The 19,689-nt window shown below is 45.1% G+C and overlaps 1 protein-coding gene across 2 annotated transcripts in view; it reads left to right on the top strand.

The window, feature by feature from the left end:
- The window catches only part of LOC137594818 (rho GTPase-activating protein 40), a 28,897-nt gene extending 9,669 nt beyond the window's left edge, over window positions 1-19,228 (top strand). For both annotated transcript variants that reach the window (XM_068314362.1, XM_068314361.1), the window contains exons 6-15: window positions 3,278-3,443; window positions 4,455-4,546; window positions 4,859-4,936; window positions 5,626-5,785; window positions 10,075-10,157; window positions 10,683-10,889; window positions 11,190-11,333; window positions 11,548-11,699; window positions 11,837-11,892; window positions 15,380-19,228. In XM_068314362.1, the coding sequence (XP_068170463.1) occupies window positions 3,278-3,443; window positions 4,455-4,546; window positions 4,859-4,936; window positions 5,626-5,785; window positions 10,075-10,157; window positions 10,683-10,889; window positions 11,190-11,333; window positions 11,548-11,699; window positions 11,837-11,892; window positions 15,380-15,486 (1,245 nt within the window). In that variant the 3' untranslated portion in view covers window positions 15,487-19,228. The remainder of the gene's footprint in view (window positions 1-3,277; window positions 3,444-4,454; window positions 4,547-4,858; window positions 4,937-5,625; window positions 5,786-10,074; window positions 10,158-10,682; window positions 10,890-11,189; window positions 11,334-11,547; window positions 11,700-11,836; window positions 11,893-15,379) is intronic.
- Window positions 19,229-19,689: the final 461 nt, after the last annotated feature.

The raw sequence follows: 19,689 nt of genomic DNA, 5'->3' as shown, positions 1-19,689 counted from the left end.
TACTACCTGGCGCGTGAATTCTCACACGTTATTGTCCTGGCTGTCTACATCCCTCCACGGGCGGACCCTGAGACGGCACGAGAGACCATCTGTGGGACCACCTCTGCTCTTCGGACCCGGCACCCGGAGGCGCTCGTCATCATCACCGGTGACTTTAACCACGTCACCTTGGACTCATCTCTCCCCACAATGGTCCAGTGTGTAGACTGTCCCACACGGAAGAACAGAACCATCGATCTGTTCTACACTAATGCTAAGGAGGCATACACCGCCACCCCTCTCCCTCCACTAGGTAAATCAGACCATAACCTAGTGTACCTACAGCCCACCTACATCCCGCTGGTGAAACGGCTGCCAGCAACAACACGGCAGGTCAGGAGGTGGTCCCCGGAAGCAGAGGAGATGCTGAGGGACTGCTTCCAGACCACCGACTGGGATGTTATTGTGGTCTCACATGGGGAAGACATTGAGGGGGCAGCTCAGTGTTTTACAGACTACATGAACTTCTGTGTGGACACCGTGGCCCCTGTCAGGACAATCAGGTGTTACCCCAACAACAAACCATGGGTAACCAAGGAAGTCAAGGCTGTCCTGAACAGGAAGAAGCGGGCGTTCAGGAGCAAGAATGAGGAGGAGATGAGGAAGGCCCAGAAGGAAGTGAGACTCTGCCTGAGGGAGGCCAAGGAGGCGTACAGGAGGAAGCTGGAGAAGCAGCTGGGGCGCAACCAAGTGCGGGAGGTCTGGAATGGGATGAGAACCATCACGGGAAAGGGCGCAGCACTGTGGAGGGGAATATTGAACGAGCGAATGAACTTAACAGCTTTTTCAATCGGTTCAGCTCCCCCACCACTCCCGGCTCCTCGTCCCAGGCCTCTCCTGGCCTACAGACCTCTCCTGGCCTACAGGCCTGTCCTGGCCCTACAGACCGCTCCACTGATGCTCCCTCCTTCTGTGCTTCCTCTCCTTCCACCCCTGCCACTTCTCCCGAGCCCACTCCAAGAACTGCGAAGCTCAACGGCCCCACCTCAACCACTGGACTTCCAACCTCGCCACAACCTCCTGCTCCCACCACGACCGAGACCATCATCACTGCAGACCTGGTGACGACAACGCTGAGGAGGCTCCGTCCCTACAAGGCGGCTGGACCAGATAAGGTCTCCCCAAGACTCCTCCGAGCCTGTGCTTCGGAACTAGGGGACCCCCTGCAACAATTGTTCAACCTCAGTCTGCGGCTGGGGAGGGTCCCGTCACTGTGGAAGACCTCCTGCATTGTCCCTGTACCCAAGAAAGGACGCCCTACTGAGCTCAACGACCACCGACCGGTCGCTCTTACCTCCCACGTAATGAAGACCCTTGAGCGACTGGTCCTGGAGCTCATGCGTCCACAGGTGCAGGGTGCTATGGACCCTCTCCAGTTTGCCTATCAGGCCAAGGTTGGGGTTGACGATGCTGTCATGTACCTCCTCCACCGCACACTCTCCTACCTGGACTGGACTCTGGGGCTGTGCCGTCAGAGTGCTCTTCTTCGACTTTTCGAGTGCCTTCAACACCATCCAGCCCCAGCTCCTGACCTCCATGGCTGTGGACCCCTACCTCGTGAGCTGGATTACGGACTACCTAACGGACAGACCCCAGTACGTCCGTATGGGGGACTGTTTGTCTTCTATAGTGACCAGCAGCACGGGGGCACCACAGGGGACCGTTCTATCCCCCATTCTCTTCACCCTCTACACATCAGACTTCAAGCACAACTCGGATACATGCCACATACAGAAGTACTCCGATGACACTGCGATAGTGGCATGTATCCGGGAGGGTGATGAGGGGGGGTACAGGGTATTGGTGGCTGACTTCGTGGAGTGGTGCCAACAGAACCAGCTCCAGCTCAACGTCTCCAAGACAAAGGAGATGGTTCTGGATTTCCGGCGGGCACCTCCCTCTCCACAGCCGGTGATCATCAAAGGCAGTGAGGTGGAGGTGGTAGAAAACTATAAGTACCTGGGACTGCAGCTAGACAGCAGATTGGACTGGTCACTCAACTCCAACTGTGTGTACAAGAAGGGGCAGAGCAGGATGTACTTCCTGAGGAGGCTGGCCTCCTTCAACATCTGTCCTAAGCTCCTTTTCATGTTCTATCAGTCCGTAGTCTCCAGTGTGCTGTCATACGCCATTGTGTGTTGGGGTGGGGGGGCCAGGAAAAGAGATATGGACCGTCTGAACAGACTCATCCGCAGAGCGGGCTCAGCAGTCGGGCTGAGCCTGGACTCTGTGGATATGCTTCTGGAGAGCAGGACCATGTCTAAAATTAAGGCCATCATGAACAACACCAGGCACCCCCTACACACCACCTTCTCCCAGCAGAAAAGCACCTTCAGCGGCAGACTGCTGTCACACAGCGCCTCCACAGAGAGGCTGAGGTCCTCCTTCGTGCCCCGTGCCGTCAGGGGGTACAATGACTCTCTCAGGAGGAGCAGGGGGGAGGTGGCGAGGTCAGGTCTATCTATCTATCTACATGAATTCCTTCAGGTGCTAGAATGTTTGAGATCTCTTTGGAGGAAAGAAGATTTATATTACATAATGTTGGGGAATGTGGACTCTAAACACTACACAATGAATAATAATAACCCCTCTATCAACAGTGTGTTTTGTGTGCCCCGATGGAATTAACCCTGTGGCAATGGCAGTTTTTGTCTAGCCTTTGTTCTCTGGAGCGACGGAGCCAAACGCCGGGTTTCTACTTTAGTGTTAGATTATTGCAAAACAAAATGATATGAACAAATATCCAAAAATCAGACACACACACGCTGGGGTGTGTGACATGAGATGTGAAACTGATGGTCACTTGTGTCTTCATGTAAATCCTATTAAAACACACAAACGTCCCTGATAGGCATTTTTAACTGGTGCTGCTGTTGATTAGATAACAGCTTTAAGACCAAGGAAAGAATGAGGGAATTAACTCCAAACAAAAGAAGAGTTGTTGAGTCCAGCGGATTATCTCTCTGTTCCAGGCAAAATTAGTTTCCACAGTAAATAAGTGGTTTTCAAAGATGTTAATTATACATGCATTGATGCTGTAACGAAATTATTTTAGAGACTGCAGACAGTATTACTCAAATGGATGATAAAATAATACACATTATGATGAGTATTGTGTAAATGATTTGACACTGTTGGAATTTCCTTCTTCCTTATCAGTTCTTCATTCACTTCTCTTTCTTTACCTCCCTGCCCTCACCTTCCTCACCCCGTTCTCGCCCCCGTCATGGCTCCTCAGCGGGTGATCTGCCCCAAGTGCCGTCTGGGGGTGACCCGAATTCGGGACCTTTCCCAGGCTGACATGAAGAAGGTTCGTCAGTTAGCCCTCATCGATATGACGGCGCTGTGCGACCTCTTGGAGCTGGAGGTCAAAAGGCACAAAAGTAGCAAGAGGAAAATTCCAGGTATGGGAACACTCTTACATTGAGGAGTCATAGGTTTAACGTGCTGTTACTTTATTTTTATGCGGTAACATTTTAACAAAGTAAGATGTGTTTGTCCATTTTCACACTTTGTTAGTTTATGCAGATATTTACTCCTGTAAATATCTGCAGGAGTAAATATCTTCAGTTTACAGTCCGGGATTTAAACTGCTACTTTTTTTACACGCTTCAAACCCTGAGGTTTTTACAACAATGTGGCTAATCTATAGTGTTACAGGCTAAAGACCTTCAGGTGGCGCTCTAGCAAGAAGTGCAAAAGTGAAACATATACGTAGGTAGAAGAGATACTGCAGCAGTTTGATTGTGTTTTGAACCGACATTTTGTACATCATTCACACCACTTATGATAGAAAACATGCAAAGAAAGACACGATGCAACTTTTAGTTAAAGGCAATTGATATGGCTGTTGAACCAGGAAATAGAGCTGCTACACGTAAGCTTGGCATCAATGAACTGATGGCGAGACATTGGAGCAGTGTTTTACTACCATGTTACAGACACTGTTAGGGAAAAGCAGAAATTAAAAAATATTAAAATCTTTCTGTGTTTGAACACCTGGACATCTGCGGCTTATAGACAGGTGTGGCCTATATATGTACAAAGGTTTTATTTGAAAATTTAATTGGTGTGGCTTGTATTCAGATGTGCTCAATAGTCCAGAAATTACAGTATTTTCCTGTGACATATTTCAATTAAATGTAATGGGGGTTTTTTGCCGAAATATGTTTCTGCCTTTTTTTCAAATATTTTTCACAGCCCTTTTTTTTTGTTACACATTATACTAGATTATTCATTCATTCATTCATTTTCCAAATCCGCTTAATCCGCTAACGCAGGTCGCGGGGTAGCCAGTCTCAGGGCGTGACATATATATATATATATACATGCTGCTGTCTATATATATACTAGATTATACTATACTATATTACACATTACAAACTATACTATAGAACAACTGATTGGTCTTTCAGAGAGTTCTCTCTTTGGGGTGCCACTGGCTTCACTGCTGGAGAATGATCAGAAAATCAAGCCCAACACCTCAACTCCTCTACTGCTGCAGACGGTAAGAGTCTGAAATCATTGTCCTTATTTTATCACAACATAAGCAGAAAGCGATTTTTTAATGAAGGCTGACGCTACAAAACCATTCAGATAGAGGTCAGGAAACTGTCTCAGTCCTTTGAATGTGAAACACTTTTGCCACACCCTGCATGTAGCGGCAGTTACTGAGAGCAGCCAGCAGAGGTGACCAAGAGATTCTTATCTGCAGACGTCTGCTCCCTGCTAATCTCTCTCTCTCTCTTTCTCTCTCTCTCTCTCTCCCTCCCTCCCTCCCTCCCTCTCCCTCTCCCTCTCTCCCTCTCCCTCTCTGCAGTTGTTGTCTTTTTTGGAAAAAAAAGGAGTTGATTCAGAGGGAATTCTGCGGGTTCCAGGATCCCAGTCCAGAATAAAGGTATATGTTGATCTACACCTATATCTGTTGGACAAGGCTGACACATTTTTTAATCTCCAAACTGATACTTTATTGTACCTTCTCTCTAAAACAAAGAAATAAAAATGTATCCACAACTCAAAGAGCAGTAAAATATTGACATACAAAAAGTCAAAGGCGATTGGGCAGCAGTGTAAAACTCATACAGAATTCATTTAAGAATTCATTAAATTAATAGCTGACATATAGAAAAATTAGGTCCAGTGAGAAAAAATAAATCATGTTTTTCAGCTGGTGATGCTGCTAATGATGCTGTATTTAACACAGTACAGGGTGTGCTGGTTAAATGAACACAGACAGAAGAGAGCGTTGCTCAGCCCTACTGGAGAAACAGGATGAATTAACTACTGATAAATTTTTGCACTTTTTTCTCGTTTCTTTCTGTCATCTTTGCTTCATAATGATGGAATAAACCATTGACATCATCATCTTCTTCTTCATCTTTTTGTTCTTCATTCATTCATTCATTCATTCATAAATTTTGTATAATCCACTTGTCCAGTCAGATCTTTAGGACACACATTTTTCTGTTTTTATGACAACTGAAAATAAGCATGATTGTGATCAACTACTTGTGTGTTGAATTATGGCTGTAATCGGATCGGTTCAGTTTATGTGAATCATCGTCTTTGAATCTTTTCCTTTTGCAGCTGCTGCAGCAGAACCTGGAGACTAACTTCTACTCAGGGCAGGTCAGCTGGGAGGAGGTGAGTCCCAATGACGCCGCTGCGCTGCTCAAGAAGTTCATCCGGGAACTGCCTGCCCCTCTGCTCACCACCGAGTACCTCAACACCTTCAGCGCTGTCAGAGGTCAGTGGGTGCAACGTGACTGTGGGATGTGATGAATCATAATCATCACGTGACTGATATTGACTGCATAAACCAGGCTAAAATTTACTGCCCCTGCTCCTCTTCCACACCTCCATGACAGTTTGCTGCACACTTTTCGAGACAGCTTGGCAGGGTTGGCCTCATAATTACCAAAATCTCTTACCTGTGATGACAACAATGTGTGACGCTTATCTTTTCTGCTCCGGCTGAGAAATGCACTTTAAGATGAGCAGTTTGATGGCCTTTAAAAGACATCCTCGTTCTGTCAGAAATACAAGCAGCAAAACAGAAGAAAAGCTCTCCTATTTTCACATTAGCTTCAACCACATAAAGGGTTGGTTTGACATTACAGTTTTTCAGTCGCTAGCAAGCGTTTTTCCAAACAGCAGTCACATTTTCAAAACTCTAAACACAATTAGCACAGCATTGGTCATTCGTGCCCATACCATTCACACATTTCATGTTGTTTTCACTCAATATGCAGTCAGTGAACATATTTCCACAATGCTTTCATTTTCTTAACAGACAAGCTATACCTCCCAACAAAATTATGGATTTTTTTTTTTTTACTATTGACGAATGTTAACACACAACATCCCACAATAGCAACAAATATATTCCAAAACTTAGATACAGTATAAAAACCTCTGCTTCTGCAATGATATCAGTTCAAAAACAATATATTGCAGCTGATAAACAAACAATTGAATTTTATTTATTTTTTTCAGTCGCCAACAAGCGTTTGTCCAAACAGTGGTCACATTTTCTAAACTCTTAACACAGGCTCCCACCTAGAAAGCACAGTTGTCCAAATGGTTAATTTTCTTCTCAAAAGCATAATGTGTTAAATAAACACTAACTCTTCATTTAAAAATAGAATACATCTTTTTCTGTACACACACTTTACCAAAACACTGGATATGCGACTCAAAATCAAGTTACTTTGTCAAATAATAATGCTTGTTTTCACTTCATAAGATACATGCAGTCAATCAAAGTACACAGGTTTCAAAATACTGGGTATCATTGACATTTGAAAAATTACATATACTTTTATGTTTCAGTTTTACTGGTATTTGCCTGCAAAATGTACACAAAATTTCTTGGTTGGGAACTTTATGTCCACATGCAATTTTCACATCCAAAAGCATTCCAATAAAGAGCAAATCATTTTTTTTCCTTTACAGTTTATTACAGGAGGTACAGTAAAAATACTGTTTACAATATGATAGAAAAGAAAAAGCTTACAGTGAACAAAATTGCCATGAAACACACAAGAGCATTTTGAACAAAAAAAACAACAGCAAAAAGCCTGGAAAAAGGGGGTGGGGGATGGGGGCTTACGTAAAAAAACACAAAATTACTGTCTCTAATCTCTGCGATCTCGGATATCATCCGAGGTGATGCCCCTGGGATAGAACTGCTTGGTACGCCGGATCCACCCTTGGTAATGATCAGCTGTGTGTCAATGGGGGCCAGTGACTCAGTGGTAGAGTGGGTCGTCCAAGGTTCCATGATTGGCAGTTCGATTCCCCCTCCCACCCAAAAATGCCCGGAGTGTGAGCTGACAGTGGGAGGTATCAGGTCACCTGCGGAGCAATGCCGAGGCGCCCTTGAGCGAGGCGCCCTTGAGCAAGGCGCCCTTGAGCGAAGCGCCCTTGAGCGAGGCGCCCTTGAGCAAGGCGCCCTTGAGTAAGGCGCCGTCACCCTTACAAGTTGCTCATTTTTGCGCACCATAAAGGAGCTGCCCGCCACTCGACCCCCCCCCCCCACATGCATACAGGATCCCTGTGTGTATTTGTGTGTGTGTTCAGGGCCTGTACACACTAATATATGCACGTATGAATTACTAACACTAGAGTGTGCCACTAATTTCCCTTTCAGGATTGAGTATATCAAATTTAAAAAAAATATTTAAAAATTTTTTTTTAAATTTAAATCGTTTATCAGCTGTGATATGTTTTTGAACTGATATTATTGCAGAATCAGAGGTTTTTATACTGTATCTAAGGTCAGGAATATTGTTGTTGCTATTGTGGGATGTTGTGTGTTAACATTCGTCAATAATAAATAAAAATCCATAATTCTGTTGGGAGGTATAGCTTGTCTGTTAAGAAAATGAAAACATTGTGGAAATATGTTCACTGACTGCATATTGAGTGAAAACAACATGAAATGTGTGAATGGTATGGGCACGAAAGACTGATGCTGTGCTAATTGTGTTAAGAGTTTTGAAAATGTGACTGCTGTTTGGACAAACGCTTGTTAGCGACTGAAAAAAACTAATCCTGAAAGGGAAAATAGTGGCACACTCTAGTGTTACTAATTCATACGTGCATATATTAGTGTGCACAGGCCCTGAACACACACTCACACAGATAGGGGTCCTGTACGCATGCAGGGGGATGTAGAGTAGTGGGCAGCCCCTTTATGGTGCGCCCAAATGAGCAACTTAAAGGGTGACGGCGCCTTGCTTACGGATGCCTCGGCACTGCTCCGGAGTTGAGCCGACACATCCCACTGTCAGCTCACACTCTCTGGGTATTTTTGGGTGGGAGTGGGAATCGACCGCCAATCTTGGAACATTGGACAATCCACTCTACCACTGAGTCACTGCCCCCCCATTGACACACACCTGATCATTACCAAGGGTGGATCTGGCATACCAAGCGATTCTATCCCAGGTGCATCACTTTGGATGATATCAGATCGTAGAGATTAGACACAGTAATTTTGTTTTTTTACATAGGCCCCCCGTCCCCCCTTTTTTTCTGGGCTTTTTGCTGGGTTTTTTCAGAATGCTCTTGTGTGTTTCATGGCTATTTTGTTCACTGTAAGCTTTTTCTTTTCCATCATGTTGTAAACAGTATTTTTACTGTACCTTCAGTAATAAACTGTAAAGGAAAAAAACTGATTTGCTCTTTACTGGAATTGTCACGGGGTGCGAACAGGACCCAAGTGCAGCACAAAGAGAAAAGACAGGAGTTAAGTTCAACAGTGTTTATTTTCAGGTCGGGCTGAGTGGGAATCGAACCTGGGTCTTCGAGACAGCAGCCAGGCAGGTAACCACTAGGCCAGTGGAGCACGCTGGAGACACAATGGATCCCACGACACAATGGGAGCAGGCATGAGACTAGGTCAAGGGACGGAAGGCTAGTCAATTTACCGGGGCTGGAACAGGAGGCAGAGTCGTTGGACAGGCGAGGGTCAGGTTTACTGGCACAGAGAGATGAGGCAGAATCCGTGGACGAAGGGCGGGTAGGTTGGCTGGGAAGCAGACGAGAGGCAGAGTCCAGGGACGAAACAGGTCGTGATCGGGCAGGCAATCCGGAGTATAACGCTGGAGAGTAGGACATGAGTCAATTACAATTTGGCAGAGACTGAGTGTGAGTGTGAGACGTGGGTTTAAATACTGGACTGATTGCAGATGGGCTGTAGGTGTGGGTGATCAGCGGGAGGTGTGGTCAGGCTGGGAGGTGGGACAGTGGAAACTGTGGAGCAGACTGCAGAAACGGAGTGATCATGACAGGAATGCCTTTGAATGTGAACATTGCATGTGGCCATACAGTTCCCAACCAAGAAATTTGTACATTTTGCATGCAAATACCAGAAACATAAAAGTCTATGCAATTTTTATAATGACTACAACACCCAGTATTTTGAAACCTGGTGTACTTTGATTGACTGCATGTACCTTATGAAGTGAAAACAAGCATTATTGTTTGACACAGTAATTTCATTTTGTGTCGAATATCCAGTGTTTTGGTAAAGTGTGTGTACAGAAAAAGATGTATTCCATTTTGAAATGAAGAGTTACTGTTTATTTAACAAAATGTGATTTTGAGAAGAAAATTATCCATTTGGTCAATTGTGCTTTCTAGGTGTGAGTCTGTGTTAAGAGTTTAGAAAAAGCATTTGAAGTATGGGTAAGCGCTTGCTAGCAACTGAAAAAAACTGTAATATCATCTGATTGATGACTCACTAATGTGTAAGTCGGGTGAAGAATATGTGTGAAGTGATAAATGACATGTGACCACAGATAAAAGCTGACAGAACTAATGTCTGACTGTCACAATGTCATTAATCTTTAAGTATCCTATTATTTTTAGCCAAACACGCAGGAAATGAATGCTGTGTGTGTGTGTGTGTGTGTGTGTGTGTGTGTGTGTGTGTGTGTGTGTGTGTGTGTGTGTGCGTGCGTGCGTGCGTGCGTGCGTGCGTGCGTGTGTGTTCATTCAAAAGTCTTTCCTTTTCGTCCTCTGCTTCAGACATTACAGAGCTGAAGCAGAAACTCCACATGTTGAACCTGCTCATCCTGCTGCTGCCGGAGCCCAATAGGAATACCTTGAAGGTATACACACAAGATTGAATCCATCATGTGGCAATTTGGTTATGTCATTTAATATGTTTCATTAAACACTCTATTCTGTTAAAGGAGAGAGAGAGACCAGTGGCACAGATGAAGGAGAGAGAGAAAGAGAGTAGAAAAAGTCAAGAGTAGAAGTTTTTCCACAAATTTATAGAATTTTATAGAATCCAAACTCAACGGTTATGAGCATAGCTTTATATTTAGCTTTGTTAGTTTTTCTTGAATGTGACAGACCCTCTTTAATAACGTGTAATCCACATTTTGAATACAGTACTGTGAGCTGTTATATGATCACCAATGTGAACTGTGACTCACCCTCACCGCAGTCAACTCGGCTTAAGGAGCTTGAAACCCACCTGAACTAATGACTTTGACTTCAGTGGTAGCTGAAACTTCCTGTCTGTTTACATTCTTCAGAGTGTAGGTGTCATAAATGCTACATGCTCCAGTTTTATTTTAAAAAAATATCGATTCCACTAACGGTTGAAGGCCTTTGTGTTCTTGTAGGCCCTCCTTGAGTTCCTCAGTAAGGTGGTCTCTAGGGAGAAGAGGAACAGGATGAACCTGTGGGCCGTAGCTACCATCATGGCTCCCAACCTCTTCCTCCACAAGGCGGTATCCAGCAAACTGCCCGAGGGGGCAGAAAAAGGACATGCAGAGAAGGCAGCCGATGTCATGAGGCTCCTGATCCGCTACCAGGATCTTCTCTGGACGGTAGGACTGGCCTCTAATAAAAAAATATAAAGTGTAAAATTATTTATATGTGGACCCAAAACATCGGATTTCTGTTCAGCGTTTCTCAAATTCCTCCTGTCATCTAGTAAAGAAATTAAATCTCTGAAAAATATTTTTTTAAAGTGTACTAAAATTCAGACAGCATATTATAATTAATGGATTTTAGTTTTAAGCTTTAGCCTTGACCCTAGAAACACCAGTTCAACTTATAAATTCTACCCTGTTTTGGTTCATGATTGTGAGTTAACTAAAGATGGATTTATTTTTGGCCCCCCACAGATCCCTAATTTTCTCATGAGTCAGGTGCGAAAGGTAAATGAGAACAGTAGCCGGCGTTACCAGTTCTACGATCGCCGCATCAAGAACCTGCTTAAGAAGATTCACACCGACAGCCGGGACAAACCGGATAAAAACACATCCGAGGTCAGAGAACCTGTTTCATAAAACAAAATGAGGAATAAGGACTTTATAATCTAATTTTATAATATGGCAAAAAGAACAAACACTTCTGCATCCTGATACTTGGAACAATTGTCCGAGCCAACACATCGCTGTTAAAGTGAATTCAGTGAGATTTACAGTAGATTGTTCAAAAACTGTACTGATTATACTCTTTAACCCTTTGTTTGCCTTACAGTTGTCCCGTACGGTGAAGATCCAGGTGGGAGAAGTGGTGAGCGGCACCATGGAGTATCAGCTCAACATCAACTCCAGAGCCTCAGACCTGCTGTCCCAGTTTCAAAGCCAGTTTCTCAGGAGCCCCGAAAACGGAAAGGGCAAAATGCGAAGGTAGGGGACCCCACAAATTTTCACCATGCTGACTCCATGATGGAAGCAAAACAGAATGGGGCTACCCTTTACCCCTAAGAAGTTTAACATTCCTCCTTTGAGATATTTCAGTCAGTTTATGTTTTGTCTTTCGACAGGAACGGCTCAGTGGCGTATCCAGACTGTGACCTGTATGAAGTGGGTGGGAATATTGGTAAGTGGAAGTGGCTGCACCATTTCCTACAGTGGAGTTGACATTTGCATGTCTTTTTCCTCAGTGACCTGATGAGGTATGGAAAGTCTTATGTCATGAACATGCAGCAAACAGATGCAAGTAACACATCTGCACTTATCAGAGCAGACAAACGCCCATTACGCGTGTTTGTGCCATCATAGGAGGGTCGACACAGTGGACAGTAAAATGTCCTATTCTGGTTGTTTGGCTGTGTTATGTAAAACTCCTGCATCTGCATGCTATTTGAGATTCATGACTTACAATTGTAAAAAAATTAAAATGTATATACATTTTTTATATATATATATATATATATATATATATATATATATATATATATATATATATATATATATATATATACAGGTATATATACAGTATATAAATCTCATCCGAGAGCTGCCACTTATCATGGTGGGTGAGTTGGAGTGCCCGACTGATCCCTGGAGCTATGTTGTCAGGGGCTTTATGCTCCTGCTAGGGTCTCCCTTGGCAAACAGATCCTGGGTGACGGGCCAGACAAAGAGAGTACAAAAACCCCTATGGCAAGACAAAAATCAAGAACTGTGACGTCGCCCAGTATGGCCCAGGGCCCCACCCTGGAGCCAGGCCCGGAGTTGGGGCTCGTATGCGAGCGCCTGGTGGCCGGGCCTCTGCCCACGGGGCCCGGCCGGGCTCAGCCTGAAAGGATGACGTGGGCCCAACCTCTGGTGGACTCACCACCTGCCAAGGAGACCGTAGGGGACGGGTGCACGATGACCCAATCCCCAGACAAAGAGTTTTGCTCTAGTGACATGGAATGTTACTTTCCTGGGGGGAAAGGAGCCAGAGCTTGTGAGGGAGGTTGAGAGGTAACGACTAGATAAAGTTGGGCTCACCTCCACCCACAGCTTGGGCTCTGGAACCCAAACCCTTGAGAGGGACTGGACTCTCCACTTTTTTGGTGTTGTGCAGGGTGAGAGGCGGAGGGCTGGTGTGGGCTTGCTTGTAGCCCCACAACTCAGCTGTCATATGTTGGAGTTCACCCCGGTGAACGAGATGGTCGCATCCCTGCGCCTTCGAGTTGGGGACAGGTGTCTCACTGTCGTTTCGACCTACGGACCAGATGGCAGTGTGTAATACACGGCCTTCTTGGAGTCCCTGGGAAAGGTACTGAATATTGCTCCAACTGGGGACTCCATTGTTCTCTTTGGGGACTTCAACGCTCTCATTGGCAATGACAGTGAGACCTGGAAAGGGGTGAATGGGATGAACGGCCTCCCTGATCAGAACACAAGTGGTGTTCTGTTATTGGACTTCTGTGCTAGTCACAGTTTGTCCATAACGAATACCTTGTTCAACTACAGGGATGTCCATAAGTGCACATGGCACCAGGATACCCTAGGCCAGAGGTCGATGATCTCCGATCGCATGTGTTGGACACTCGAGTGAAGAGCGGGGAAGAACTGTCAACCGATCACCACCTGGTGGTGAGCTGGATCAGACTCGGCAGGCCCAAACGTGTTTTGAGAGTCTGTTGGGAACGTCTGGCAGAACCCTCTGTCAGACTGTACTCTGAACTCTGTCAACTCCCATCTCTGGGAGAGCTTCTCCCAGATCCCGCAGGAGGCTGGGGACATTGAGTCAGAGTGGACCATGTTCTCCACCTCCTTTGTCGTAGTTGTGGTCATAATGTCTCTGGTGCCTGACGCGGCTTTAATCCCCGAACCCGGCAGTGGACACTGGAAGTAAGAGATGCCATCAAGCTGAAGAAGGCGTCCTATCAAATCTTGGTGAGTTGTGGGACTCCAGAGGCAGCTGACAGGTACAGGCAGGCCAGGTGTACTGCAGCCCGAGTAGTCGCGGAGGCAAAAACTCGGGTCTGGGACAAATTCGGGGAGGCCATGGAGGAAGACTATCGGTCAGCCTCAAAGAGTCGGGGACAGTACCTCTGGATTGGCTGACCGGGGCGGTGGTACCTTTTTTCAAGAAGGGGGACCGCAGGGTGTGTTCCAACTATAGGGGGATCACACTCTCCCAGGGAAAGTCTATTCCAGGGCACTGGAGAGAAGGATTAGACCTATAGTCGAACCGCGGATTCAGAAGGAACAATGTGGTTTTCGTCCGGGTCGCAGAACACTGGACCAACTCTACACTCTCCATCAAGTGCTCGAGGGTTCATGGGAGTTTGCCCAACCAGTCCACATGTGTTTTGTGGATCTGGAGAAGGCATTCGATCGTGTCCCTAGTGGTATCTTGTTGGGAGTGCTTCGGGAGTATGGGGTCCGGGGCCCTTTGCTGAGGGCTGTCCGATCCCTGTATGACCAAAGCCAGAGCTTGGTTTGCATTGCAGGCAGTAAGTCAGACCTGTTCCAGGTGCACGATGGACTCCGGCAGGGCTGCCCTCTATCACCAGTTGTGTTCATAATTTTTATGGACAGAATTTGTAGGCGCAGCCACGATCCGGGGGGAATCCGGTTTGGGGACCAAAGGATTTCATCTCTGCTTTTAGCAGACGATGTTGTCCTGTTGGCCTCATCGAACCTGGACCTTCAGCGTGCACTGGGACGATTTGCAGCTGAGTGTGACACGAGTGGGAAGAGGATCAGCACCTCTAAATCTGAGGCCATGGTTCTCGACCGGAAAAGGGCGGTGTGCCCTCTTTAGGTCGGTGGAGAGTCTTTGCCCCAAGTGGAAGAGTTAAAGTTTCTCGGAGTCTTGTTCACGAGTGAGGGAAGGATGGAACGCGAGATTGACAGACGGATCAGTGCAGCCTCTGCAATGATGCAGTCACTGTATAGGTCTGTCGTGGTGAAGAAGGAGCTGAGTCTCAAGACGAAGCACTCGATTTACCGGTCAATCTACGTTCCTATTCTTACCTATGGTCATGAGTTTTGGGTCATGACCCGGATACAAGCGGCCGAAATGAGTTTCTTCTGTAGAGTGGCTGGGCGCACCCTTAAAGATAGGGTGAGGAGCTCAGTCACCAGGGAGGAGCTCGGAGTAGAGTCGCTGCTCCTCCGCCTTGAGCGAAGCCATCTGAGGTGGCTCAAGTATCTGTTCCGGATGCCTCCTGGACGCCTCCCCGGGGAGGTCTTCCGGGCATGTCCTACCGGGAGGAGACCTCGGGGAAGACCTAGGAGACGCTGGAGGGAGTATCTCTCTCAGCTGGCCTGGGAACGCCTTGGGCTCCCCCCAGAGGAGCTGGTGGAGGTGTCTGGGGAAAGGGAAGTATTGGCATCCCTGCTGAGACTGTTGCCCCCGCGACCCGGCCCCGGATAAGCGGTTGAAGATGGATGGATGGATATATATACAATCAAATTGACAGAAAATACTGCAGTCAAATTGACAGAAAAATACTGCAGATAATAATAAAACTGATATTCAGTAGTTTAAAAAAAGATGATGATTAGAGATTATTACTACATTAATGATGTGGTTGCACAAACATTGCTATAGGTAAAAAGGAAATGTTTCTTTTTGGCAGGAGAGCACTGCTTGGATCCCGACACACACCTTCTGGATTTGTACAACTTTAACCATGGAGGGGAATGGATCATCAGGCTGAAACCCATTGCTGGCAGAGGGTTGTGATGGATAGGGAGGCTGACCGGGGAACAGTTCCCTAAAGATGGACGAAGGCAGAGCCTGAAACAGTTGAAATCCACTCAGACCTCTTCTCGTCACACGAGGAGCAGCATGGTAGAGAGCAACAGATAGACAGACAGAGAAAGCTGACAGATGCAGAGATCTGCTGGGAGCAGAGCCTAAAACTGTCTGATCATGTGACCATGCTGCTCCTGCCTTGCTCTCACTCTTCTCTTTTTAACCTTCCACTCTATTCATGTGTGACACCATGGGCACTTGCTGGTGGAGTCACAGACTCCACTTCTCCATTTGACATTTTATTTAAACAGAACAGACGGAAATGCAGACTCTCTGGTGATAGAAAGCCCAAGAGCCAACAGATTCCTCAGGCCAGACAGACACTGTGTTCTGACGTGGGTTTCATTCATTCATTCAATCTTTTTTTTTCTTTAAAGTTAGTAAATTCACCCATGTTGAAGGTTTTGGCTGGATGAGGTTGGAGATCACCCCCCCCCACACACACACACACACACACACACACAATACAGGGAGAACATAAACGCCACACAGGAAAGTCCCAGGACCTTCTTGCTGTTTGGGAACAGCACTACTGTGCCTCTGTGCTGTTTCATTTGTCAGTCTTATTTAGAAAGAAGCATGATTCAGGATTTCTCTACTTGTGATCTTGGCAAAATTGTTTCTAAGTCGACACACTTTGTTTGGATTAATTCTAGACCTTGAAAAGGCAACTACAGTAGTACCTGGAGATTGTGGTTTAATATGTTCCATGACTGATCTCTTAAGTCAAACAACTCGTAACTCAAACAACATTTGCCCATTGAAAATAACTAAAATCATTGTAATCCATTCCATCCTTGTAAAAAAGCCCCAAATACCCTAAATTATGAAAGAATGTATCAAATAGCAGTGGCGTCCCAAAGCACAGCTTGTAACTCTGAATTGTGCTCGTATGTCGAACAAAAATATGGACAGAGCAAGGGTTTGTATCTCAAATAACTCATATGTGGAGCAGCTCATATCTTGAGGTTCTACTGTATTCATAAATTCTCCAGACTTGACTGGCAGAGTAACTCTAGTTAGAAGCCATATCACTCTCATTTAGACCTTATGATCTAATGCATCATTGTGATCACCCCAATGTGATCACAATGATTGGTTTAACTTATGACATGGATGGAAAGCTCTAGCATCATTTTTAAAAAGTAAACCCTGATCATTTAAAAATCACAGGAAGAGGAAAGGAAGTTGTCAGGAACAGGAGCTGCACTGGGAGCTGAGCGGGACCTCCGGTCAATCAACTGTCTGATCCTTCTTTTTGTTTTTCCTCTCCTGCTGGCCTGTCTGCATGGAGTCATCTCCTCGTCTGACCCACATGAACTGATCCCCCCTTATCTGTGAAACACTACAATCTCCTTATAAAAAAAGTCCATGGGCTTCCAAGGACCCTTGACCTGTAGCGTACAGAGCTCAGAGACTTTCTTTTCTTTGATATTAAGGGATTTGATACCTGAAGGAGGGTTACTGCACATCTAAAGGGCGCTGAGGACACACAGTGAAGCCGGCCTTCAACTATTTAGTGTGAAAGGCACTGCAGCGGATCATGGGCAGTATTGTGATTGTTGTTATTTATATGAATGTGACAGTGTTGTGGCTTCTGTGATGATGAGTGTTCTGTAGGATGTGATCGTATGCTGTCGTATTTCACTAGTACTACTTGTTGGACTTTTGCACTGTTCTCCTTCATATTGTTCATCATCAGTACTGTAAGATAAACTTCATGTGTAAATATTGTACATGCCGTTCAGGATCTTCTCTGGACACTGAAATATTACACACACACACTGAAGCCGCAAATGAATGTTTACATTTTAAAGCAATTGTCCAGTGAATCATTTATTCCTTGCAATCGGAGCCATGTTGGTGCTTCGCGGCCATTTTGTGGAAAGTATATCTCACGCTTCACTCAATAGATGTAATGACAGCCAGCTCGGTGCTGGCGTCCATCACCCCCCAATAATGGACCATAATGACAGTGAGGCGCATACATCATGAGCAGACAGAGGAATCACTTTTCTCTGATAAGGGAGAAGGTAATAAATGGCTGTTATAAATTCTGCTGCCCTGGACCAGTGACAGAAATGGTGTATGTGTGTGTATGTGTCTGTGTGAGTGTGTGCACACATGCATGTGTGTGATGAGCTTCATTACACAAGTCCAATCTGTCGGTCCCAGAGTCGCCAGCACAGCTCATCGCCTCTGCACAAAGCGAGCTGATGAAGCAGCCTTCTGCTGACAATCAGGAGAAGTAGGTCACCTCTGAAGCAGAGTCCCAAAGGGCAGGCCATCCAAACACCCTGAGGACACCAGCACACAGACACACATCATCTGAACACACGCGGAACAACACAGACACACAGAACATCATGAGGCGCAGGTTTAATACATCAAACCTGACTCTGACTGTATATACAGACATGATAAAAATTGTAAGACCAGTTGAAAAATTGCAAGGATTTCCATTTTGCACTGTTCAATCTAACAAGTTTTTAAGTAATAATTCGAAATACAAAAAAAACAAAATGGGAGTGAGACAAAAACATATTTGAGTAAAGAATTAATTGCAAACAACCAAGCATCTTGACTTTTTTTTTCTTATAACCCTCGGGATCTTTTAGTTTAAAATGACTGTCTTACTTCATCCAACTTCAGCAACAAAGGCACGCTGCAAAAGGCCTTGTTGATCCAGCTAAACAATCCAAACATGTTCAAAGACAAAAAGTGTTTTTGCATAGGCATCAGGAGGTCATAACAGTGTGAATACCTGAGAGAAAATGGTACTGAATCCACAATTTATGAAGATTTGGGCTTTTAAAGGCCGTGGTCTTAAACTTTTGATCAACTGATGAACAGCCTATTTCAGTCTAATGGTTGTTTGCAATAAATTGCTCAAATTTTTTTTGTCTCACTCCCATTTCTTCTTTTCGCATTTTGAAGCACTACTTAGAACCTTGTTAAGATCCAACAGTGCAAAATGTGAATTCTTGCTATTTTTGTCTTAAATTTTTGATCAGGTGATTAATATGTGGATGTGTTTGCTGTGTGAGAGATAAAGACAAAGGGGTTTCCTTCTGGACAGTGTTATCTACAGGGAAACAGACCCACTAGTGGACACCGAGAGCCCTGATCAGGACAGTTGTGGACCTGTGCTCATCAGTGTCCAGACTCTATCGTCTAAGACGTGAGACGTCAGTCAGCAGACATCAGAATGTATATTTATGCACTTTAGGCCAGTTATTGCTTGTAATATGTCTGTGACAATATTTTAGATTTTGCTGTAGAGAGAAAAACATTTGAAAAATTTTCCTTCTTTGTCAATAAATGTGAATCTGATGATAAGCTAAACATGATTTATTTTTTCAATGTGGGAGAGTGATGGTGGTAGAAAGATGGTTATCAGCCACCACATTGTTCATCATTCTTTTGAATCTACTATTGCATGGCAGAAAGAAGTAAACACATACGTATGTGAGAGGAGAAAATCTGTAGTGAAGTATTGGATTATTCTGCTGCCGTAATCAATAGACGGATTAACCTCGTAATGTGACCGGTGAAGAGGCCAGAGCTGCACAGCCACTTGATTAATCATCACCTTCGCTGGTGGAAAAACCTTTGGCCACTAACTGCCTCATCAACTTTGATTATTCAGGGTCTCAGCGTCTCCAATGGTCACCCAAAAGACAAAAGGAAGAAGAGCAATGGTCATTGTTTTTATGCTTTTAGAACATTCATCAGTGATGGTTGGGAATGAAGCTGTCAAAGCAGAAATTAAATGTTAGTTATTTGAAAGAAATTTATTGATTACTGTTCTGGCATTATGGATTAAATATCTTGACTTTTATTGGAAAATATAATTTTGTACATTCCTGAAATCCTGATAAGTCATTTTCATCATTACTTTAATTTTGGCTCAGAGGTAGAGCAGACCTCTTGAAGACCAGACATCGTCCACCCATCGGTGGTTCGATTCCAGCTCCTGCCAAGACATCCTCCAGAGTGTGAGCTGACGGTGGGAGGTGTCATCTCACCTCTCAGCCACTACCGAGGTGCCCTTGAGCAAGGTGCCATCCCCCACACAAGTTGCTCATTTGGTGCACAACCCTTCACTCTGCCTCCCCCTATATATTTACT

This window comes from Antennarius striatus, chromosome 5 (genome assembly GCF_040054535.1).
Source record: "Antennarius striatus isolate MH-2024 chromosome 5, ASM4005453v1, whole genome shotgun sequence".
NCBI lineage: Eukaryota > Metazoa > Chordata > Actinopteri > Lophiiformes > Antennariidae > Antennarius > Antennarius striatus.
The sequence above is the reverse complement of the archived record's forward strand: the minus strand, read 5'-3'. Positions and strand labels throughout refer to the sequence as shown.